At 38.7% G+C, this 26,157-nt stretch overlaps 1 protein-coding gene across 1 annotated transcript in view; it reads left to right on the forward strand.

Annotated features, from left to right (window-relative positions):
- Positions 1 to 26,157, forward strand: part of LMBRD1 (LMBR1 domain containing 1) — a 115,031-nt gene that overhangs the window by 54,344 nt on the left and 34,530 nt on the right. Inside the window, exons 8-9 of the mRNA XM_057528019.1 lie at positions 7,219 to 7,344; positions 12,231 to 12,383. Of these exons, the coding sequence (XP_057384002.1) occupies positions 7,219 to 7,344; positions 12,231 to 12,383 (279 nt within the window). The remainder of the gene's footprint in view (positions 1 to 7,218; positions 7,345 to 12,230; positions 12,384 to 26,157) is intronic.

Raw genomic sequence — 26,157 nt, forward strand, 5'->3', positions numbered from 1 at the left:
ATAAAACAATCAGAGGACCTGATGGCGGGAACCAGAAAGACACGATGCTGAGTAGGTAGGAGGGGCCACCGAAGGCCTGAGCCCAAGGGGGAGGGTCCAGTGTCATAGGCACCAGGTGAGACTGCCTAGGGGTTACCTACCTAGGAGTTACCGTGTGCGTTTTCTTTAAGTAGCATAAGCAGTACCATTATGATCCTTGGGGGAGAGGCTTAAATGTGGGTCCCTTTTAAGTCCATGGGTCTCTTGAACTACTTTCCCATCTAAAGTGGGAGTAATATTTAATAAGGTTGTGAGGATTTAATTAAACAATTCATCAAGTCTTGGAATCTGTTGGCCACTCAATCAGTAGTCACTAGGAGCTCAAACTGTTGAACATTCAGTTTCATGTGGTTCAAGCTATAGATTCCACCGCTTTCCTCTCACAGTGAAAGTAAACCAGGTGTTAACAGCAGTTGTGTCATGGTCAGTGAGAATGTGGATTATGGAAAGGTAAGTAAGTCCAAGAGACATTCCCAGTCGGATGGTGGGTACTCTTGGGGGTGTGGATAGACAGGTAAACATCATCTAAATAGCACTACAAAATGTGCTCAGAACTGGGCGGAAGAATGTTTTGCTACCAAACCGCAGTCTCGCCAGTTTTACTACCTAGGTGGGGTAGAGAAGACCCCAGTTAAGGGGGAGCGTGGTATGCACAGCTGAAGACTAGCCATGAGTGTGAGTCTTTATGTAAAATGTAATTTCTGAATCCTAGCTTCCCCATCTGAAAAATGGGCCAATAATACTTATTCAGACTTTATTAAAAAATAGTTGAGGGGGCTTCCCTGGTGGCGCAGTGGTTGAGAATCTGCCTGCCAATGCAGGGGACACGGGTTCGAGCCCTGGTCTGGGAAGATCCCACATGCCGCGTAGCGGCTGGGCCCGTGAGCCACAATTGCTGAGCCTGCGCGTCTGGAGCCTGTGCTCCGCAGCAAGAGAGGCCGTGATAGTGAGAGGCTCGCGCACTGCAATGAAGAGTGGTCCCCACTTGCCACAACTAGAGAAAGCCCTCGCACAGAAACGAAGACCCAACACAGCCATAAATAAATAAATAAATAAATAAATAAATAAATACATTAAAAAAAAATAGTTGAAAATCAACTGTTTACTGATAAGTGGTTTTATTATTGGTAGGTGGCTAATGGTACTAATTATCATATTTGCTTGTGAAAGCAAAGTTTTCTCCTAAGTAGTTAGGGAAAACTCAAGAATTGGAGCAGAACATGAATGAGGGTATAATAGATATGCATGGGGAATAGAAGAGGTTTAATTTTACTATGTACCAAAAGTGGGAAGTTAATGCTTAGAGTACTTTGACCCTGAGTACAAGGAATTAATTATTAAAGGTAAGATTATGTCTGTTATTGAATCTGTAGCTATTAGTATTGAGACTACAGAAGTTTTTGTAATGTATGTGTCATTTGAATGTGAATTTCTTAGGTATGCGTTGTTGTTTAGTTTAGAAACTACTTGATTATTTAAATTTTACCAAGATTATATCCACTGTACCACATCTCAAGGAATAGCCAAATAATTGGGCACTCGATTTTAGGAGAAGAATGTCAAATGACATGTTATCTTGCCTGTTGTTTTCAGTTTAACTTGAAAGGGGATCTGCTACTTTTTAAATTAAAAACAAACAAACAAACCTCTAGACACAGATATTTATGCAGACATTTTAATTTTTTGGTGCCACCAAGTGGGGAAATGTTGAATAGTGCTATTTTCATACAAAATGTATCTTACGGAGCACTGAAGTGCCTATAAAGACAGTGACTACTGAACTTTTTATTATGTACACTTATCAGTAAAAAAATTGAACACGTCTTCCAGGAGTTTATGAATTATATATATATTTATGCTAATCAATATAAATTTACTATAAATGTAGACCAATGTATTAAAGAAAACCAGAGTGCTAAATTAAGGATTTGAAAATAGAAATAAATAGAGCAGTGGTTCTCAATAATCTTTGAAGACAGAACTCCACTTAAAAATTAAATTTCTCGGCCTTCTATGTGATAGTATGCTTCATTGAGTCTGTGCCCTGATTTGCAAGATGCTCCTTATGTACCACTGTAAGGAAAAGGCCCTGCCCATGCTCTCTAATCATTCATAGTTTTTGTTTTATATTAATGAAAGAAGTGTTTTAACCTTACCTACATAAAAAAAAAAAGTCATATCACTCTTCTGCATACAAGATAAGGAAAATATAAGTGCAATAAGTTGTAAAGGTATTCCTAAAACTTCACATTTGGAATGTGAGTCTTCTGAATCACTTTTTTGAATAGGCTGTTCATGTCTGTGTTTCACTCTACAGGGTTGTTCTATGCTATCGAGAACTGAGGCTAACGGCTCTTCTTGGGTGCTCCATTCTTGTCTCTGGGATTTTCTTTGAAGCTGCTAGCACACCTGTTGTGTAAATTTAAGCTGTTTTTGTTGTTGTTTTGTTGTTGTTTCTTCTTTTGCTACCTAAGTAGCAAAGTACAGAATGTCTTCTACTTTGGGCATCTTCCTTTCTTAAGCTTACAAAGCCTTTGACTGTTGCTTTGCAAGAAAATACAGAGTCATGCTCATTGTTCTGGTTAACTTTTGCTTCACTGCTTGCTCCTTTCTTCTGTCTTTCCTTACACATTAACTTTTTGCTTCGATGTCAAATCGTAGTACTATCTTATAAGACGTGGTAAGTGGCAGTTAAACTCAAGAGTTGTACCAAGAATGCAGGTCACTCCACTGGAGAAGTAACTATAATGTAACCAGCTGTGACCAAGTTTGTGAATGTGCAGGTAATGACAACTACGTCATGACTTCTGCCTAGCCAGTGTTTGTAAGATGCATCCGAATTTCACTGATGTTAAATGTGAAAAAATATATGTATATTTTAGAATCAATGAATATTTAAAAGGGAAATCTTCATTGAATACATGTTACGTGAGTTGTTTCATTAGTCATGACAGCATCCGTGTCCTTGAATAATAGGTGTTATAAGTATATGCAGGACATTTATTCAGTTTACAGGCAGTGCTTGGCGTTGACCTTTCTAATCCAAGGCTAATAGGTTGGAAACTCATCCTTCACAGAAGAGAGAGGTGCAGGGAAAAGTGCTGTTCTTACAGGGGCAAGAAGGTATTAGAAATGTTTGTAGTTTGCAAATATTCTTTCAAAACATTTGGCTTTTAAAATACAGGTGGTGATTTATTCTTGGAAGTTGAAACAAATAAAATTGGAAGCAATTATGGCTGACCTGGAAGCATTTTAAAAGATATGATCTCTTTAGCCTTGTTGATTTTCTGGTAATTCACTAGAGGGCAGTAGTAAGCAATAAAAGTTTTGTGTTTCTGAAAAATGATAGCCTTCATACATGTTTTTCAAAGAAATCTGAGGTTAAATCAAAAGATTGTTGTTTAAAGATCTTAAAGTTGTAGTGATTAAATATTTTGTATAATGTGTAATGTCAAGTTTATCATAATCTAAATATTATACTTAAATTTCCTGATAATCATTGAAATTTAAACATGCAATCGAAAAATAAGCTAAAAGCTAGGTAACCAAAACAATGATTTTACTTGTTCTCTTCAGACAATTAATAATTCACAAAAAGATGTTGTATTCTGGTCCGATGTTACCACAAGGTGTTACCAAGGACGTATTTTTATTTTCTAAAATTTTTACTTTAAGCTATTTTTTATTTTTAAATTTTTTTTAACATCTTTATTGGAGTATAATTGCTTTACAATGGTGTGTTAGTTTCTGCTTTATAACAAAGTGAACCAGTTATGCATATACATATGTTCCCATATCTCTTCCCTCTTGCGTCTCCCTCCTTCCCACCCTATCCCACCCCTCTAGGTGGTCACAAACCACTGAGCTGATATCCCTGTGCTATGCAGCTGCTTCCCACTATAAGCTATTTATTTAAGCTATAGGAATTCAGTTTAACTCTTCGAATAAATGTGTAAATTCCATGTAAGGAAATAAGTTCATATGAATAAAGGGCACTGAAAAAATTTTTTTTGTTTGAATATTATTTTCTTAGAGAAGTTGTTTTATTAATTGAACACATGTTTGTTCTTGAAATAAAGGTAGGTAAAAGAAGAATTGAGACCTAGTCCTCACATACCAAATAGTCTACTGCAGTTATTACTAGTCTGGCTGAGAAATCTATATTGTTACAAACTTTCCACATGATTCTGATTAGCTAAGTTTGGCAGATCTAGTGATAAAACAGACATGCAGACAAATAATGTTAATGTCCAGTGTTCTGTACTATAGTTGAGTTATAAGCAAGGCACATTTACAAATCAAGGAAGGTTTCTCAGATGCGGTGTAGTTAAGCTGAGCCCTGAAGGGCACTGGGCTGGGCTACTGAGGTCGGGTGAGAGGTGGGCGTTCCAGGTGAGGCACTGCATATACGCAGGTGTGGATGCGGAAACTGCAGTGACTGAGGAGCAGTGAACCGCTCGGAGGCATGAGGTTGGGTGGCAGGGATCAGGTCACGAAGGGCTTCGTAGGCCAGGATTAGATAGTGGCGTCTATTCACAAGACCAGTAATTGTACCTCTCATTGGAAAAAAAAAATTGTAAAGCGACATTTTCAAACAGTCGTTCGTGAAATTCTGATACATGCAGAAAGAGGTGGACAGAGTAGTGTGGCTCTGGCCAAAGCAGCAGCAGACCGACCCTCCCTGGCCCCCTGCCTTCTTGCCTCCTGTGTGGTCCTGACGGCCCCGAGGCAGAGTCCTGGGGACTCCCGCCAGAGCACTTGGTCCTGGGGAATCTCAGCGGATGCGAATCAGAGGAATGACATAACCTGACATGAGGGTTAGAGCAAGATCACTTTGGAAACAGTGTAAAGGATGGACTTGTAGAAAGTGAGACCAACAGACCAGTGAGGAGAATTTAGATGGCCTTGTCTTTGACAGTAAACTCTAAGTAGCGGCCACGTTTTTAGTACTGACTGGAGTACAGATTCCTTGGGAAATAATTGGGTTGGCCAAAGAGTTCGTTCAGGTTTTTCCATAACATCATATGGAAAAACCCGAATGAACTTTTTGGCCAACCCAGTAGTATTGAGTTCTGAGGTTAGTATATTTAGAGATCCATCAAGCAGAATAGCAAGATTTGGGATAAAATAAGCCTAGTTCGGAGGTGGTTGGAAAGACAGGAAAATATACTTGGGCATAAACTCGGTGTAGCAAAATAATTTTGCCTCGGCACTTGGTTGTAAAAAGCAACGTGGACTTGTGGTAAAATGACATGTGAGTGTGGAGAATCGGTGAATAATCATCATGTAATACTGTATACTCATCAGAGTCTTAAAGTGCTGTGTTACTTTTTTTCATTACCGTTTAAAAGGTGTGGAACTACTAGAACAACAGATAGGTCAGAGTGATAATAGGGATAGGACACTCCTACAAGGGAAGGGTAACCATCTCTGGGACACCTTGGCTTCCATATGCTTTTTTCTTTACATTTTCAGTATTTTGAGGATATAAAATTTACTGTTAAAAAAATAAACCTGATTTTGTTTTTCCTTTTTATATTTTACCAAGGTCATTAGGAGTATAAATTGGATAAGAATTTAGTTAGAAGAAAATTATTCTGCTCTGTCCAAATTATATTTTCTTCTAATACAAATAGAACCTTTCCCCAACCTCTCCTTGTTGTTTTTGTTTTCTGATGATGGGATAATCGTGAGAACATTAACTTATGTTTTAAAAATATTTAAAATGCAACATTTTAAGTATCTCGCCTTTAGAAAATGCAAGGATTTGCGTATTGGGTAATAATTTCAGCTAGTTAATTATCTAAATACAACATGCTATATAGAGTTGATACTACCTGATAGAACTGGTGGAGTTCTGGGATTTCCTTTTAATTATGTTCTTTGTTTCTATTCTCCCTTAATTAAAAAACAACCCTGATGTGTCAGAATTTATGCTTCCGTATATGAATTGTGGTTTAATCAATATTTAATCAATGTCTAAAGGAGGCTCAGTGAGAATACTGAAGTGATTAAAATCGACACTAAACATGTTTGAGGTCATCCTGGGAGTTGACAGCCTGGTAGCCGAGAGCATGAGAGAAAATTTGCAGGATTACTCAGGATATTTTAGAGTTCGGGGTTAAGCCTAAGAGGTAGCGTTTGTCACTTCTGCCCACATTCATTGCTTGAACTCAATCTCATGGCCCTACCTAACTTCAGGGAGGCTGGCTGAAGTAGTTTGGCCGTGTTCTCAGGAAGAAAATGGAAAGATTTAAATACGTGATGTTGTATCTACTTTAGAGCCCATTGCTGCAGCCAAGAGGTGATAGTTGTCAATTTTGCTTCTAAGGATTTAAGGTCAGTAACGATTTTGAATAATGGTCACATGGCAGTTGCCATTAAGTGTTTTTAATAGTTACAATAAAATTTCACATTTGGGACTGGCTAATATAGAATTGGGTAATATAAAATAATATGTTTATTCTTAATGCTGATTAATATTTTAAAATTTCTTATAAGAATTATATTTAAAATACTTAGCGAAAAGACTAAATATTTAGAACTTACAAATAAACTACATACAGATCATTGGTATGCTAATCAAATAACATGTATATTAAAATACATTTTATTAAGGGTTTACTATATACACTTGGATAAAATCGGTTTTTTCCATAGAAAATAATTTTATAAATTGTTTCTACTGATTCATACTGTCTTAACCCCTGATTAGCCTGATTTTTATGACTTATTACTTTGATAAAGTATTATATTTACATTAATTTTGTAACTTGTCTTTTGAAAAATAGGTATTATCTATTCTAGGAATAGTATTACAGACGTAACTCTATGTAACTAAACATGAAATAAACAGAATTATGAAGCAATATAATCATGATTCACTCCCATATACCCTGTTCTTCAGTGACTGTCCCCTTCACAACTGCTTATTCATTTTGTTATTACTTAAAAGGACATTTTTTTACCTGAAAATTCCGTATAATATGTTTAAAATAGTATTACTAGGGAATTCCGTGGTGGTTCAGTGGATAGGACTTGGCGCTCTCACTGCCAGGGGACCAGGTTTGATCCCTGGTTGGGGAACGAAGGTCCCGCACGCCGCATGGCGCAGCCAAAAAATAAAGAAATAAAATAAAATAGTATTACTACAACCTGTTTTACTTTTGTTTCTTTCAGGCCTATGGCATGTCAGCATTACCTTTAAATCTGATAAAAGGCACTAGAAGCGCTGCTTACGAACGTCTAGAAAACACTGAAGACATTGAAGAAGTGGAGCAGCACATCCAAGCGATTAAATCAAAGGTGAGTTGATACTTTATTGTGATCGGGGAGCGTAAAAGTGCTTTGTCTTTGAGCTGCTCCGTGTTGTGACTTAGACATTGGTAAGCCCATATTTTGACATTGTTTGAATTTTTGTTCAACGTATCCTTAAAGAACCATATTTTTAAAAAATTGTCTTCTGTGAAATGTAGGACACTGACAGTATGAGAATTTTTATCAGTGTTCTAACAACTAAAACACAAAAGTTCTACTTACGTATGATGAAGACCTTGCAATTTCCCAGGTATGCTGATTCCATGTGTAGTATCAGATTTCACTGTATCACTTATGTTAAAGTTTTATGTACTAGTTGAATAAGATTACGTGTAACCACTTGCCAATTAAATGTACTTCTAAAAACACAATAAAGTTTTTCTTCCTTTGTCACCTTCAAGTAACAGATAAATCTTATTTATAGAACATAGGAAAAAATGGAAAGTTTTCTGAATTATTCTATTAAACTGTCATAATCCTGAGACAGAAACCAGATGGTAATAGCACACCAAAAAGAAAACTGTTTACTGGGCTCTCTTATGAAAGTACAGGCAAATAATTTAATATAAATAAAAATGTTAGCAATTCAAAAACTATGCTGTAATAAGAGAATATTTCATAATTATAAGATTAGGTTTATCCCAGGAATGCGAGGATGATATGTTAGAAAATAAAGTAGTTTAATATATTGAGAATAAATGAGAAACATAAACTTAATAGATGCCAAAGAGTATTTGGTAAGAGTCAATTTGTAGTTAACGACGTTTAGAGAAAAGTCTTACCGAATTGGAAGAAAAGAAGTTGTTTAGCAAAGGAAGCCTACCGTGAGCATCGTACCTAATGAAAGAAACATTCTCACTAAAGGCACGTAGACGACAGGGATGTTTGTATCCTATTCCTAGTCAGATAGAAAAGAACGTAGGGGTAACTGTGGAAGGGAGAGGAGAGAAAAGGGGAAGTAACTTCTGTTATTTGCAGATAGCCTCTACCAAGAAAATCTAAAAGAACCAACTGGCAAATTAATAGACCTAAGAAGAGTTCATCAAGGTGTCCAGATACAAATGTACAGGATCGTTCACCAGGTGGAGGATGTAATAGAAAATGACCTCATTTCCAATAACTGTGAACTATAAAATAATAAGAAATGTCAGCATCTTCCTGGTGGAAATTACAAACTTTATTGAAATACATAATAGAAGACTGAAGTAAATGGAGAACTTCATCCGTTCCTACTTGGGAAGATTCAATATTGTAGAGACGACAGTTTTCATACGTTTAGGTGGAAATTCAATACAGTCTATAAAAGATAAAAAATGAAATCTTCATAAACCTCCTACCATATACTAAACAAATTCAGAATTTAAATCCAATATAACATTTACAAAACATTAGGAGAAAGTGAAAATAAAATTTTATATTGGTATGTGGAAGACCTTTCTAAATAAGACTCAGAACTCGAGTGCAAATTGAGAAATTGGTGAGCTTTACATTTTTATGTTTTTAAATTTATGTACCAAAAAAAGTGGCAGCAAAAAGGAATTTAAAGAACCAACAATAATATGAGAGGAAATAATCTGCAATATAGCTGATATATACTGAGCATCTTTAAGTCAAGAAGAAAAAAAGATAAGAAATATGTAGAAATAGTGAACAAAAGACCTAAATAGACAGTTTACTGAAGGAGAAATTAAACTCTTCAGTGAAAATATGAAATGATGCTTCAGCTCATTAGTAATGAGTAGGTTGACTAAGATCCCAGTGTGTGTGGGACCTGAGGAGTTTTCCAGAACATGCTGGGACTTTTACTGCTAAAACCAGGATGGCTGGTAATTAGAGCAACTCAGTATTTTTTTATCCTTTAGAAGTCTTTAAAATTTTTACGTTCATCAGGGGTTGATAAGAATTTGGGGATAGGAATACTGTCTGAGGGAATATAAAATATATAGCTTTTTAAAGAAAACTAAATGTTGTCACATGCGTCGGCACACAGAAACGCACAAACAACGTACCTTTTAATTAAATTTTAATCCAACAGATGCCTAGGAACTTATCTTACTGGATTGTATGTATGTGCTTGTGCCCAGGTGAATAAGGATATTCATGTCCCTGCCCCCTCAAAAAAGAAAATAATCTAAATGTTCAAAAATAAGGTATTTGTTAAATTAAAATATCATGGTATAATGTGCTGTGCAGTGATGAAAAAGAATGAGGTAGATTTATATAGCTTAGAGAACGTATCTTATGAAATTAAGTTAGACTTTCTCAGTTTAAATTCTGGCTCTCCTGATTATGCAGGTAATATCTGTGGGCCTTATTTTCCTCGTCTAATAAATGAATAAAATGCTGTTATCAACCTCAAAGTTTTATTCTGAAGATTTAAGGAGAATAAGGTACAGGAAATGTTAGCTATTATGTAAAACAAAAACCGTAAGTATGTTTACACAGAGGGACACATGCAGACACACAGATATACATGGTCTCTGTGACAGCGATAACCACAGAAGAGGGGGTGGTCACTGGGGACCATGGGAAGGGCAGCTTTCACGTGTTACTGTTTTTCCAACACAGGATATTGTTTATGTGCTATGTGACTTCATTTTTTTTTTTTTCCCAAATGAAATAATTGGGTGACTGCTGGGTGTCTCTCTGGCCACAGTTCTTCTTACGTTGGTTTAGACAGTTGCTACAGCAGAGTGGGCCTCCATTCATCCCACTGATGCTTCAGCAAATGGGCAGATAATTTGAGCGTGTTTTCAGTGGACCCTTAAATCAGCTTACTAAAAAATTTCTTTCCTGAAATAGGGAACGCCAGCAGTGAAATAAATCTACCTTGTTGGTATCCTTTTGATATTAGAATGGCAGTTTTGAGAAAAATTGTGTAGTTAAGATACAAAGTACCACACGCTTGAAGTACTGTGGCCTGGATCTGTCTTCTGGAGGGAGGTGTCTTATTCCTCTGGTCTTCAGAAAATACCCTTCTGTAAGGTTCCTTTTTGGGGGATACAGTTTAATAACCAGTGTACTTAAAGCAGTGACGATAGTTAAATAATAGTAATAGTCCCACGTATGCAAAGTGTGGTCTCTGGTTGGGGGATACAATTTGATAATAACCAGTGTACTTAAAGCAGTGACGATAGTTAAATAATAGTAATAGTCCCACGTATGCAAAGTGTGGTCTCTGGTTGGGGGATACAATTTGATAATAACCAGTGTACTTAAAGCAGTGAAGACAGTTAAATAATAGTAATAGTCCCACGTATGTGAAGTGTGGTCTCTGGTTGGGGGATACAATTTGATAATAACCAGTGTACTTAAAGCAGTGAAGACAGTTAAATAATAGTAATAGTCCCACGTATGCAAAGTGTGGTCTCTGGTTGGGGGATACAGTTTGATAATAACCAGTGCACTTAAAGCAGTGAAGACAGTTAAATAGTAGTAATAGTCCCACGTATGCGAAGTGTGGTCTCTGCACCAGCGGCAGCGGCATCTCCTGGGAATTTGGCAGAAATGCAAATTCCGGGCCCCAGCCGAGGCCTAACTAAGTCATGTTGTCTTGGGGTGGGGTCTAGAAACCTGTGTTGGACGGACTGTCCTGTTGACTGTTACGCATGTGAAGCTTGGGGAGCGACACGATCAGGAGGAGGATGGCGGGTGCCAGAAGAGCATGGCAGCGCCACTGTGTGACGAGGTGGTTGTGACCCTGTACCTCCCCTCATGAGAGGCCACGCGGGCTGTTCGCGCGTGCCCGTCGTTTCACGTCGATGCTGCTCTGGGCCGAGCTGCAGAGCGCTGGCCGCTCTGCCCCCAGCGTCCTATTTAACCCTGATGGGGGTTTTAACACTCGAATCACCTAACGCTTTTGCAGTTTAAAAATGTCCCAGGAATTCCCTGGCAGTCCAGCAGTTAGGACTCTGTGCTTTCACTGCTGAGGGCGTGGGGGTTCAATCCCTGGTCGGGGAACTAAGATCCCACAAGCCGTGTGGCGTGGCCAAAAACTTAAAAAAAAAAAAAAAAGAAAAGTGTTGTCCCATGTAAATATTTTCTTGGTCCTTCCAGTAAAAGCAAACAAATTTATATTTCACCTTTTTAGTATTTAGCAGTTGTCTTGTCATTGTGGTTTATTATCGTACCGAGTTGAAGACACTTAGGGGCAGAGGGGAGTTCAAGTGGGAAAGTGTCACTCAGACACCACAGAAAGGTACTACTCATGGTTACGGTAAATATCGTATGAAAATAGATGAGAATTATCTGTCAGGTAGGTCAGCCAAAGAAAACATGACTCATTTGCAGATGTAAATGGAGAATAAGAAAGTGCTGGTTCTTAGCAATTGTTATAAAAGCCTGTGCACACCACGTACTAGTACTGCATCACGCTGCTGGTGTTTGAATCAGGGACTGAAAAGCATCAGCTCGGATACACTGTAACACAATCACTTGACCAGAAGGAGAGAGAGCAGAGGACCGAATATGTTAAGATAAGGGATAGGATGAGGAATTTGAAGGTGAAGGAGAATAATTGAGCAAAGAACATAAAGTGCCTCATAAAAAGGGTGTTTTAAAAAATATTTATCTGTCTCCACATAACTTTACCGTGTACGGTATTTGGAAAATAGGGATCAAGAGGAAGTTCAGCATTAAATGTACACACATTCACATCACATTTTGACACTGATCTTGGTTCAGAGATGTGTATTGTCACATAGAAGTTGTTGGGTTCTTTCTTTTTTTTTTTTTTTTTCCGATTTGTAAATTTGCCAAAGGAGTCAAATCGAACCTAAAAAAGTTTTTGTTGCCTGATCTGCTAAATCTGATGGGTACTTTATAAAGACCTTAATGGTAAAAAAAACTGTTTTATTTTGTTCTCTTATTTGCAGAGCAAAGATGGTCGACCTTTGCCAGCAAGGGATAAACGCGCCTTAAAACAATTTGAAGAAAGGTTACGAACACTTAGGAAAAGAGAGAGGCACTTAGAATTCATTGAAAATAGCTGGTGGACTAAATTCTGTGGTGCTCTGCGTCCCCTGAAGGTAAATGGAGTTTTACAAAATCATGCTGTCACTCTTCCAAGTTTCTGTAGTACCTCTCAGAGAGGTTGAGTTCTCCTTGTGAGGCATTGCAGCATGGAACTTTAAGAGCATGGGTTTTGCAGTTAAAATAATCTGGTTTTAAATCACAGCCCTGATATTTGGTAGTTGGGGCAAGGTACGTAACCTCTCTGAGCTTCATTTACTCATGTGTAATGTAAGTATTATAACAGAGGTTTTGGGGAATTTAAATTAAAATGTAGGTAAGTAATGTGGTATTCTCCTGGTTTTACAAGGTTGTACTTTTCTGTAGGAGATCTGGGACCCATATTAGACCTTTCTCAGATAGACAGATTTCAATATTCAGATTGAAAATTTCAATAGAATTTGCTTCATTGTGAGGTGGCATGTTTCTGAAAGTATGTAAAAAGGTATTATTTAAGATGGAAAACCATTAATTTCTTTTTTTTTTTTTTTGAAGCTATCATTGGCTAGCCTTGCATTCTTCAGACTGTGGTCTTCCTCTTATAATTCAAAAGGAAATGAGGAAATGCACTGACTGCTTACCCTAAAAAGCTTCTCTTTTGAAAGACTTCTCCAAAAACATACCATAATCAGTTAGATCTACTGTGTATCACTTTTAAACCTTTCTTAAGACTTACCTCAGTCCCTTTTCCCAAGGTGATTGTCTTCATAGCACCAAAGGTATGAAGAAACCCTGCTCACCCTTAACTTAATTCTAAATTGTTTCTATAGCTTCCTTATAAATATTTATAACTTGGTCGCTAACATTAGCTGCCTTGTTTTAAAAGTGCTTTGTGCCGTTTCACTGTACCTGTGTTTAGAGGGACTTTCAAATCAACTTTATTAAGTGTGCAGATTGATTTCGCCAAACGTAGGTATGTAGGTATAGAAGATCTACATCACTACAGAAAGCTACTTTATGTCTTCCCCTGCGCCACTGGGCTCAGACCCCGACCACCCACTGATGTCCTTCTGTCATTGAGGTTTACTTCTGTGTGTTCTGTGGAGTCATACGGCATATATAGGCTTTGGTCTGGCTTTTTTGGCTCAGCACGGTGCTTTTGAGATTTCGTCCATGTTACTGCATTTCTTTTCAGTGGTTCATTTTGTTTTCTTGCTGATAGCATTCCAGTGTGTCTGTATCACAATTTGTTTATCCACTCACCTGTTAGTGGGGATTCGAGTTGTTTCCAGTTTGAGGCTATTATGATTAATGCTGATGTGAACATGGTGTACAAATCTTTGTGTAGACATCTACACATTCATTCATTTTTCTTGAGTAAATGCCTAGGAGTAGAATTGCTGGGTCTAATGTGTAATATACATTTCACTTTATAATACGTGAAGTATTTTTCACAGTGGTTGCACCATTCTGCATTCCCACAGCAGCATGAGATTTCCGGTTGCTTCACATCCTTGACAACTCATATTGTAACTGTTCGTGATAGGTGTTCTAATGGGTGTATAATCTTACCTCATGGTTTTGATTTGCATTTCCCTGGTGACTAATGATATTAAGCATCTTTTTGTATTCTTATTGGCCATTTGTTTATCTTTTCTCAAAGGCCTGTTTAAATCTTTGGCCACTTTTAAAGTTAGGTTTTTGTTTTATGAGTGAGTTATGAGGCTTCTTTGTGTATTCTGAATCAAGTACTTTGTCAAATTTGTGTATTCTTAATGTTGCCCCCTAGTTTATGCCTTGCTTTTATGTTGTCTCAACAGTGTCCTTCAAAGAGACGTTTCTTAAGTTTTTATAGAGAGCATTTTCTCCTGAGTGTCTTCTAGATGATAGTGTTAGTTCTTATATTTTAGGTTTGTGGTCCATTTTAAGTTAATTTTGTGGAATGATGGGACTTAGGGGTCAAAGTTTATTTTATTTTCCATATGGATAGCTGGTTGTTTCAGCACCTTTTTTTTTTTTTTTTTTTGACAAGACTATCCTTTGCTCATTGAATTTCCTTGGTACTTTTGTCAAATCGATTGTATATATGTGTGGGGTCTGTTTCTGGACTCTCTTCTGTTCCGTTGATCTGTATGTTCTTATGCTGAAACTTGATTACTAGAGCTTTATAATCAGTCATGAAATCAAGCAGTGTCAGTTCTTCAATTTTGTTTTCCTTTTTCAATATTGTTTCGGCTCTGCTAGATCCTTTGCATTTCCATATAAATTTAGAATTGACTCGTAACTCCACAAAACACCCAGTGGAATTTCTATGGGGATTACTTTGAATCAGTAGGTAAATTTGGGGAGAATTGTTATCTTAATATTGAATCTTCTAATCCATGAACGTGATATCTTTCCATTTATTTATGTTATCTTAAATTTCTCTCAGCAGTGTTTTGTAGTTCTCAGTATAGAGGTCTTGCAGGTATTTTGATAAATTTATCTATAAGTTATCTTCGTTATCTTTATCTTCGTTCATAATATTACGCATTATTTTGTTTAATTTCAATTCTCAATTATTTGTTGCTAGTATGTAGAAATTCATTTCTGTACATTGGCCTTGTATCATGCAACCTGGCTAAATTATTAGTTCTAGTAGCTTTATTATAGATTCCCAAGGAATTTTTATATACATGATTATGTCAGTGCTAGAAGACAGTTCTACTTCTTCCTTTCAAATATGAGATTTCCGATTTTTTTTCTCCTTATTGCACGGGCTAAAACTTCCAGTACCGTCAGTTTACCATTTATTCCTTTTGTTATATAAATAAATCAGTATTCTCGAATACTGATTGGAATTCTTACCTATCTTTCTATTATCTGGTTTTAAGTTAGGAATAATAGGAAACACTTAGGATTAGTTAGTAGTAGTCATGCCTGACGGAAAAATCTGAGGATGCAAACTTATTGTTATGTAATTGAGGCTTTAAGATGAATTTTCCTCACGTGAAGTATGAAAATGATTTGTTACACAGATACAGCTCAGAAAATGGGAAACTGCGCTGTTCGTGCTTCTCATACATCAGCATGCCGGTGGTCCTAGTGGGAGCAGGCAGGCAGGGCCGCGCCTCGCTCTGCACTGCTCAGCCGTGCTGGACGTCGTTTAACACCTCTGAGAAGCTCCTGGTGCAGAATTTCGTTAAAGTTATGCGTGTCTCAAAATTTGGTGGTGGTGTTCGGTGCTGTATATAATCCATGTTTGCTTTATTATAAAGTGTATTAAATTACACCGCAATTTGCCATTTTTTATAAGAAAATTTTATAATTATTTTTCATAAGAGTAGCTCCCCCCCTTGCCCCCCCGAGATGCGATTGGTCTTGTGATTTCACACTTCCATGATTGCCTAGCATATGTGTATCTCATGTCAGAGGCACGGGGGTTCCGAGCATGGCTTTTCTGTCACATACATCTAGTGTTGAGTCCTTGCTCTCCTCCTCACCAGCCGTATAAATTCTTGTTGCTTCACCTTGCTACACCTCATTTTTCTCATTCATGTAATGGGGTTATGTACTTTTTTTTGTTACGGGAATTAAATGAAATAATCTGTGCTGTGCCTTTTGATGTAAGCAGCTCAGAAAATTGCCGCTGCTATTGTTACAGTTCTATATATAGGATTTTTCAACTTCTTGAATACTGCCATGGAACTCAAGGAAGAAAATGAGTTTTGAGTTGAAGGCACTTATAAAAATAAGCATCTAATTAGAATAAGTTAATGGGTTCTTAAAACAGCATTTATATATAATACCGAGCACATTTCTAAGCATACAGTCTAATCTTCGTTAGACACTTGATTAAACTTGCCTCTGACAGATGGGCATTCTTTGAGTGTGTACAACTAATTGGCCTGGGTAACCTACAGATCCATTAGGTTTTAAATAAAACTTGAGATTTTACTATATATACACCTGTTATTGTATATATAATTATACCTCTTATATTTATAAAGAGAGATATAAATCCATGTCCATAATTATATCACGTATTTTTTCAGACTTTTTTTTATTGTGGTAAAACATACATAACATACAGTTTACCATTTAAACTATTTGTTGGTGTGGCATTACTTACATTCACAGTGTTGTGCAACTGTCACCACTCTCCATTTCCAGAACCTTTCATCGTCCCAAACAGAACATTCAACAGTAACTCTCCATTCTGCACCTACACCCCCCATACCCCTGCAACCACACGACTCAGACTGGGACTTGAACTCACTGTCTTTTAGTTGAGATCACACACCTGGTCTCAGGACTTAATGAAGCTCAGGTTCGTGATGTCTCGTCGCAGAAAGAATTCAGTGAGAGACAAAGTGATAGGTAAGAAGTGCATTTATTTAGAGAGATACACAGTCTATAGACAGAATGCGGTCCATCTTAAAAGGCGAGCATGGCCCTGGGAGAAGCACCCTCCACAGAGTGTGGGCCATCTCAGAAGGCAAGAGGCCCTGAAATACGGCATGGTTAGTTTTTATGGACTGGGTGATTTCATCAGGAAAGGAGTGGGAGGATTATTCCAACTGTCTTGGAGAAGGGGCGGAGATTTCCAGGAATTGGGCCCGCGCCCACTTGTTGACCATGTTTTGGTCAGCCCCAGAACTGTCATGGCACCTGTGGATATGTCACTTAGCTAATGTATTACGTTGAGCATATAATGAGGCTTAATGTCCACTGGAACTTGAATCTTCCTCCACCTTGAACCTAGTTGGTTCTAACCAGGTTACGTCATATCCAACAGCTCTGTCATTCTTTTAAAGGTTGTGCCCTGCCCCGTTCCCTCCTGTTTCACCCCTGCCCAGCTCACATCCCCTAATGACCTCTATTCTCTTTTCCGTCTCTGAATTTTCCTATTCTAGTTACCTCATATAAGTGAATTATATGTACTTTTGTGTCTGGCTTATTTGACTTCACATAATGCCTTCAAAGTTCATATTTTTGATGTATCAAAATTTCATTCCTTTTTAAGGCTGAATAATATCAATTTTTTTTTTAAATCTTATTTTTTTTTTTTAATATTTATTTATTTATTTATGGCTGTGTTGGGTCTTCGTTTCTGTGTGAGGGCTTTCTCCAGTTGCGGCAAGTGGGGGCCATTCTTCATCGCGGTGCGCGGGCCTCTCACTATCGTGGCCTCTCTTGTTGCGGAGCACAGGCTCCAGACGCGCAGGCTCAGTAATTGCGGCTCACGGGCCCAGTCGCTCCGCGGCATGTGGGATCTTCCCAGACCAGGGCTCGAACCCGCGTCCCCTGCATTGGCAGGCAGATTCTCAACCACTGCGCCACCAGGGAAGCCCTGAATAATATCAATTTTGTTTTTCCATTCATCTTTTTGTTTATCCATCCATCTGTTGGTGGACATTTGGGTTATTTCCAACTTTCGGCTATTGTGAATAATGCTTCCAAGGTAATTGGTATACAAGTATCTGTTTGAGTCCCTGCTTTCAGTTCTTTTGAGTATATACCTAGAAATGGAATTGCAAGATCTTGTGTCAGTTCTGGTATCACTTTTTGAAGAACCTACAAATTGTTTTCCACAGTGGGTGCACCATTTTACATGCCCACCAATAAGGCACAGGGTTCCAGTTTATCCATATCATTGTCAATGCTTATTTTCCTTTGTTTTGATAACAGCCAACCTTATTGTTGTGAAGTGATATCTCATTTTGGTTTTCATTTTCATTTCCTTAATGATTAGTGACATTGAGCATCTTTTCACTTGATTGTTGGCTTTGTATCTTTACTTTGGAGAAATGTTTATTCGGGGTTTTTTTGTTTGTTTGTTTGTTTTTAATATTCTTGTTGCCAAAATATTGGCCCTCTGTGCTCTGGTGCTGACTAGAAATTCAGAGACAGTTTTGGAGGAAAGAGAAAGAGTAGCTTTATCTCTTTGACAGGCAAAGAGGGAACACAGCAGGCTAGCGCTAGTGCCCCCCTCCCTGGGGAATAGGGAGAGGTCTTACAGTCAGGGCTCCTGCTTGGCAGTAGGTGATAAGGACCAAGGCAGTGATGGGCTTGCATTCTTCTGATGGGTTGGTGGTGAGGGAAGCAGGAGTCAGCAGCATCAGCCTTCAGGTTCCAGCTGGTCTGGGGTCTGCATGCTTGGGGGCAGCGTACCATCATTAAGCATTAACTTCTCCCACTTGGAGGGGGTTTCAGTATCTGCAGAACAGCTCAAAGATACCTTTGTGTGTATCCATTGATTGGGGCACCAGGACTATTGTTTCTCTTGACTGTTTGTTTCTCCGTTGTCTCCCATCCCCTCCCTTCCCTAATTACCAACTGCTTGAATCTGCCCATTTGAAGTCGGGGAAGGTCATGGAGGCTGAATGAAGCCTATTTCCTGTAATCAGAGAAATGGGGGACACAGAAAGGCTTTGTTCCCTGGAGACCCACAGGGCCTTGCTCAGTATCATTCTGAATGTTAACTCCTTATCAGATACATGATTTGTAAATATTCTCCTATTCTTGGCTTGTCTTTTCATTCTGTTGATAATGTCCTTTGTTACACGAAGTTTTTTTAATTTTGATGATGTCCAGTTCATTTTTTCTTTTGTTACCTGTGTTTTTTGTGTCATATACAAAAAATAATTGCCAAATCCAATGCCATGAAGATTTTTTGCCTAAGAGTTTAATAGTTTTAGCTCTTACATTTAGATCTTTGATCTGTTTTGAGTTAATTTTTATATATAGTGAAGGACAAGGGTCTGATTTCATTCTTTATGTCTGTCTTTAGGCCAGTACCATACTGATTTTTTTTAATATATATATATAAATTTATTTATTTTATTTATTAATTTTTGGCTGCGTTGAATCTTCGTTGCTACGCATGGGCTTTCTCTAGTTGCAGCGAGCGGGGACTACTCTTCATTGTGGTGTGAGGGCTTCTCGTTGCGGTGGCTTCTCTTGTTGCAGAGCATGGGCTCTAGGTGCGTGGGCTTCAGTAGTTGTGGCTAACAGGCTTAGTTGCTCTGTGGCATGTGGGATCTTCCCGGACCAGGGCTCGAACCCGTGTCCCCTGCATTGGCAGGTGGATTCTTAACCACTGCACCACCAGGGAAGCCCACCATACTGTTTTGATCGCTGTGGCTTTGTAGTAAATTTTGAAATAAGGAAGTGTGAGTCCTGTAACTTTGTTCTTCTTTTTCAAGATTGTTTTGGCTATTCAGGGTTCCTTGAAATTCCACATGAATTTCATGATAGATTTTCTTGTTTCTGCAAAGAACACCATTGTGATTTTCGTTGAGATTGCATTGAATCTGTAGATCATTTTCAGTAGTATTGTCATTTTTAACGTATTAAGTCTTTCAAACCATAAATGTGGGATGTCTTTCCATTTATTTATGTCTCCTTTAATTTCTGTCAGCAGTGTTTTGTAGTTTTCAGTTGCAGGGGAGGAAAAAATTTTCTTCTACCCTTCTGGGTTCTTCTTTCTGGTCTAAGAATTAAATTGACATGAGACAGATTAACAGGAGAAATTCAAACAAAAGTTTGATAACATGTACATATGGGAGAGACCCAGGAGAACTGGATAACTCGCCCAAACAGCCGAAACCGGCTCCTTAAATACCACCTTCAGCTAAAGACAAAGGAGGATGTTGGGGGTAGTGGTTTGAGACTTCAAAGGGGAGGAAGGCAACTCACATAGAGATGGAAAAGCAAATGTTCGGTAGACAAGTGTTTGCTAGACCAGCAGAGACAAAGGAACACAGAGTGGACCCTGAGCTCTAGGCCCTACCAAGTTTCCCCCCACACCTGGCCCTTATTCCTTGCAGACATCTCTGATGACAACTCTATTCTGGGAACAGGCCCTTTATCTAAATTCTTTAGGCAGCTGGGGGGTGGGGTGGGCGTGGTGGTAATAAGAAAGGCTTTGAGTCTTCTGTTTCCTAAAAATAATCAGCCGAGATTAATTCTCATGCCAGAGGGACACATTTTCTGGTGGCAAGATTTCCCCCCCAGTACTGTATATAAGTAGAGTATATCAGTCATTTGCCTCCTTGTTTAAATTTCTCCCTAAGTGTTTTATTCTTCTAGATACTTGTTTACAGGATGAGATTTAAGTAGTTGCCTTCTGCATTGATAAGAGTTTCTAAAGATTTGGTCATCACCCTCTTCCATCTTTACAAATGGAGCTATCCCTTATAAATGTAAATATCTCTTAAAAAAGGGTAACTGTCAGTTTTCAGAGCTTCTGTTTCTGCTGTTTCTTAAAAATAGCTTAAAATAATTCTTATGCCAAAGAGGCATATTTTAGGGTGGAGAATTCTGCTTCTCTTTACCAGTAACATTATGGTATGGATATTGAAGTTCATGTAAGGGTAAACCCACTTGTAAATGACCTAACCCATCTTTACACTGGCATAGCAGTAAACCTCAAGTGCGTAGAAAAGCTTGGACTGGGTCTTGGATATCAGTGACTGATCAATACATAACCTTGTTTGTTATGTGTTTGTGTTTAAGAACCACTGACATAGTGTCGATTCATCAACATTGAACCAACAGCAGTGTAACTCATGCCTGAACAAAACTAACACTTGTGTTTTCTCAGTAATCATAGCCTTCTTAGTCTTAGGAACCAAACAGCACTTCCGCACTGTGCTTGGGGGCCATTTTAAACAACAAAGTTACCAACAAAAAGCACAAAAAATGCAAAGAATGTAGCACTAAGTAGACCACTTACAGGGTACTTGTTTGCAGTGTGAGAGCTGAAACAAGAAAGCAGAACGGGGCCTGGTTCAGCCTCAGCTGGGAACTTGCGCATCGAGTGACTTGGAATTTTTACCTCTCTGCATGTATCTGCAAAAGACTGCCAAGGGCCACATGTATTGATTTTAAGGTCATAAATAAATTTTAGTGAGCAGAGAGCTTGCAAATGCCAGATCTGCAAACGAGAATCAACCGTCCTTATAAGTAAAAACAACAACAAAAATCCCCAAGTCCAGGAAGTTTTCTCTCCAGCTCTTACTGCAAAACTTTGTGTTAAGCAAAGACAATCTGGGAAAAATTGCATGGTAGAGAGAAGAGAAGATTTGGAGGTGGGCCTAAGATTGATCTTAAACTGCCCAAAATTAGGTGAAATGAGCCAGTCACAAAAAGACAAATACTGTGTATGAGGTACCTAGAGCAGTCAGATTCGTAGAGATAGAAAGTAGAATGGTGGTCTCCAGGGGTTGGGGGCAGGAGGTGTGGGGAGTTGCTTAATGGGTATAGAGTTTCAGTTTTGCAAGATGAAGATAATTCTGGAGATTGGTTGCACAACAGCGTGAATGTATTTAACACAACTAAACTGTACACGTAAAAATGGTTAAGATGGTAATTTTATGTTATTTGTATTTTACCACTATTTAAAAAACCAAAAACAGAAATGGCCAAAAAGCAGGTAGAAATGAAGAGAGTTGGAACTCAGAGGGGAAAATGGGAGGAAAATACGCTTAATTTCAGAAATGAAAACAAAATTACAAGGTGTCCAAAGGAGAATAGAATCAAATAAAATTTAGTAAGGGGAGGCTTTGAAGAAAGCCAGAAAGATAACCAAGGGAAGGAAAACAAGTTGAAGTAAAAAGGATCAGAAAAAGAGTGTTGAAAGAGAAAGAAAAACTACCTGTGTGTAGTGGTTTCCATGCAGTAGCAAAACAAAACAAATTAGCAGAATATTGAAATGCATAATCTCCCGCAAAACACCTAAAAATAAATAGACCTGAATCCACGTGTCATGAATATTCTGTCGTGGTCCGAACGCGGGTTGGAAAAGAATTTCCAGACACAAGGCAGAATGTAAAGAAGACAGGATTTATTAGAGGGAAGGGTCACTGCCAGAACAGCAGGCCGAATTCCTAGTAGTCCCGGAGAGTAGAGCCCAAACATGTGCTGTTGATCAGTTTTTATAGCCAGAAAACAAAGGAATGGTCCGAGGTAAAAATTTCGTTTACTGATTGGTTGAGGCACATACACCTTCCTTCTATAGGGTGGGAGTGGGGCAGGGCAGATGCCTTTCCTTATTTGGGACAGGTCCTGTTGCCCAGGTGGGCCTCGCCCAGGTGGGCTCAGGAATTTCATAACCATGGCAACATCCGGCAGAGGGCGAGTAAGAGTCCAGTAGAGGGTGGAACGCTGACACTTTTTCAGGCAGGGTCATCCTTTGTCCTTGGAGCACCACATACTCTATTTCATGAATAGACATGAAATAGACACTTTGTACCTGGGAAAGTTTGTGTGCAATTTCCTAGTAAAACTGACTTCAAAATTAAAGAAAAATCCTCAAGATTTCTAAGAAAAAAAAATCAACTCACAAGGGCAACATTGTTAGACTTTTTTAAAAAACATGCAAAGCAAGGCAGGAATGGAGGAACATTAAAAACAAACAAAAAACCTCAATGAAAATGTATGAACTGTCGACTGAAAAAAAAAAACACACACACAACGTGAGAGTTGTGAGTTAAGTTTATTTGGGGCAAAATGCGGACTATAGCCCCGGAGACAGCATCTCAGGTGGCTCTTAGAAACTGCTCGCAAGAGGTGGGGGGAAGGGCGGTATTCTATACGGTTTTAGTGAAGAGGGTACGTTTTAGTGAAGGGGGTACGTGCAGTCAAGCACACATTTAGGCAGAGGCTCGCTGCTAGTCGTTAGGAGCAGACGTCACCATTGATGACTTTAGTGCTTTTCTAGATACGAGGAGATGCAAGAATCGGGCTCATAACATTGTCTCCCGAAAATATCTAACCATCTGAAGACCTGTTCTGCCCGTTTTTCCCAGAGCACAGAGGGCCTCCCTCCTGCTCTCCATCCTGAACTCCTTTCAGGGAGTGTTGAAGGTCAGCGGCTGCAGCGGTTTGTGACTTAGTCCTTGTAGAGGCAGGTGGTAAGGGCCAGTTTTTAGTTGGCAGAACCAAGGAATTGATATTTAGCCAAAATAGCCTTTAGAAAAACAGTTATGGAATTCTGTACCCATGAGCTCTTTTGAGAAATCCACTCGTTGCCAAGCTTTGACCAATTAAGAGGTGAGAACGTAAACATCAGCGAAGGGAAAAATGGTGAACATGTAATATTGTAGGTCTGTGGAGAGAAGGTGTGGGCTAGGGCAGAGAATAAGGCACAAACATACGTGCTGATGAATAGAAATAATGTAATTAATGAGGAGAAAGAAAAGTAGAATTTCTCATAATTATTGTGTAGGCAATAGGTAGGAGTTGGACACGTAAAAACTAATGAATTGTTTAGTAAAGGAATTAATAAGGAAATGGGGGCTAAGGGCGCTTGAAAGGTTAAGTACACTAGAACAAAAATATAAACCCTCTTAACAAAAGAACTAAAAATCAAAGAGCAAGGAATTCACATTAACTGGAGAAAGAAACATGGGAAATATACACACAGTTATCAAGCAACAAGATATTTTTGAGACGAAATGTGTTAGTCATATCAATAAATGTGAATGGACCTAACTCACTATTAAAAGAAAAATTTTTAATTTTCCTCAGAAAGCAGGATATAACTATATCCTAAAACAGTGATTCGCAAAGGCTAAAAATGTGTATTGAAAGATATACTGAGCAAATGGAAACAATAAGAAAGCAGGTAATGATCGTGCTATTAGACAAAGTAGGATTCATGCCAAAAAACGTTAAATCCAACAAAGAATCACTATCACTTTTTGTGATAGACAGAATGCCTCTCTCTTCCCCCAGTGATGTCCACGCCCTAATCCCTGAAACCTGTGAGTATAATATACACGAAATGTCAAAAGGGACTTTGCAGATGCAGTTAATGTTATAGACTTTAAAATATGGAGCTGATCCTGGATTATCCTGATGGGCCCAATCTAGTAGCACAAGTCCTTAAAAGCAGAGAACTTCCATGGTTAGAGTCATAGAGATGTGCTAAAGTAAAGTGTAAGAAAGAGACATTCAGAATGTAAGACTTGAGCTGCCATTACTGATTTGAGGATGGAGGGGATGTGAAAAGGAATGCAGAAACTGAATGCCCTCAAAGAACTGAGAGGCTCCCAGCTGATAGCCAGCAAAGAGATGAAGACCTCAGTCCTATGACCTCAAGGAGCTGTATTCTGTTACTCAGACTTGATCATCTGAGTCGATTTATCTTCAAGTTTAATGATTCTTTTCTCCTGGCTGATCAAATCTGCTGAACTTTTCACTTTGATTCTAGTGAGCTTTTTGTTTCAGTTTTTATATTTTTCATCTTGAGAATTTCAATTCACTTCTTTTTTTATAATTTCTGTTTCTTTGTTGATATTCTGTATTTGGTGAGAAATTGTTCTCATAATTTGTTTTAGTTCTTAAGACATGCTTTTCTTTAGTTCCTTGAACATATTTAAAATAGTGGCTTTAAAGTGTTTGTCAAGTAAGTTCAGCATCCTCAAGGACTTCCTCAAGGACAGTGCCTATTGATTTTTTTCTTCTATTAGTCACACTTTCTTGCTGCTTTGCATGTCTCTTTAATTTTTTTTTTTTTTTTTTGGTTAAAACCTGGGAAATTTTAAATAATATAATGTAACTCTGGAGATCAGAGTCTCCCCTGGGTTTGCTGTTATTACTCTTTGTTGTTGTTTGTTTAGTGACTTTTGTGAATTAATTCTGTAAAGTCTGTATTCTTTTTATTTATTTATTTATTTATTTATTTATATTTATTTTTGGCTGTGTTAGGTCTTCGTTTCTATGCGAGGGCTTTCTCTAGTTGCGGCGAGCGGGGGCCACTCTTCATTGCGGTGTGTGGGCCTCTCACTATCGCGGCCTCTCTTGTTGTGGAGCACAGGCTCCAGACGCGCAGGCTCAGTAGTTGTGGCTCACGGGCCCAGTTGCTCCGCGGCATGTGGGATCTTCCCAGACCAGGGCTCGAACCCGTGTCCCCTGCATTAGCAGGCAGATTCTCAACCACTGCACCACCAGGGAAGCCCCTGTATTCTTTGTTGTGTGTAGTCACCAAAGTTTCTGCTTGGTTACTTTAGTTAATAACTGGACGAAGATTTAAACACCTAGAACCAGTAAGTCTCCCAGTCTTCGCTGAGGGGCTGAGTGTGAGTGGAGACATGACTTCAGCACCCAGGCTGACTTACAGTGCTGCCTTCGCCTGCACTTCCTGCTCCTGCAGACAGAGCTTCAGGGTCAACCACAAGTGGACATTTAGGCCTCTCCTGTCTCTCCTGAGCATGCACAGGGCCTTCTTCATTCCCAGGAATATGTGGAAACTTTTCAGAGCACCTGTGGACATCTCATTCCCTGGGTTTCCATTTTAATCTCTTTAGTTAGTTTATTTTTTGCCTGACATTGACTAGCTCTTGTGGCCATGAAGTTCATTGGTTGCCTGTAATTTTTTGACAGGCACTCCTGCGGAAAAGGAATTTTTGCACTGTGAACTCCAGTTCAGGCCAAACATAGACAGTCTTGCAAATGGGATCTTCCACGGAATTACCAGGCGGGTCGAGTAATGGCAGTTCTCTGGGAAGGAGACTCTGAAAGAGCTGCAGCCCCTTTCTGCTTGCGCAGGTGGCTACCAGGCCTATGGCTTTTACAGGCCATCTACCGTGCACGAGAGAGGAGGGATTGGTACTAGAGCAAGTCGGAATGCCACAGTGCTCTGTGCTCTTACTGAGATTCAGCCGTTTTTCTTGAATAAATGCTCCTAGATTGTTGCATGCCTCTGGTTAATTTCCGGAGCCTTGAAAAAGTTGATTCTGACCATTTATGCCAGTTTTCTCATTGCTTTTAGGGGGGAAAGGATTTTCGGAGGTTCTTATTCTGTTACCTTTGCTGATGTCATCTCTTTGGCTTAATTTTTATTTTAAAACTGACACTATAGCT

The sequence above is a fragment of the Balaenoptera acutorostrata genome, chromosome 14 (assembly GCF_949987535.1).
Source record: "Balaenoptera acutorostrata chromosome 14, mBalAcu1.1, whole genome shotgun sequence".
Lineage (NCBI taxonomy): Eukaryota > Metazoa > Chordata > Mammalia > Artiodactyla > Balaenopteridae > Balaenoptera > Balaenoptera acutorostrata.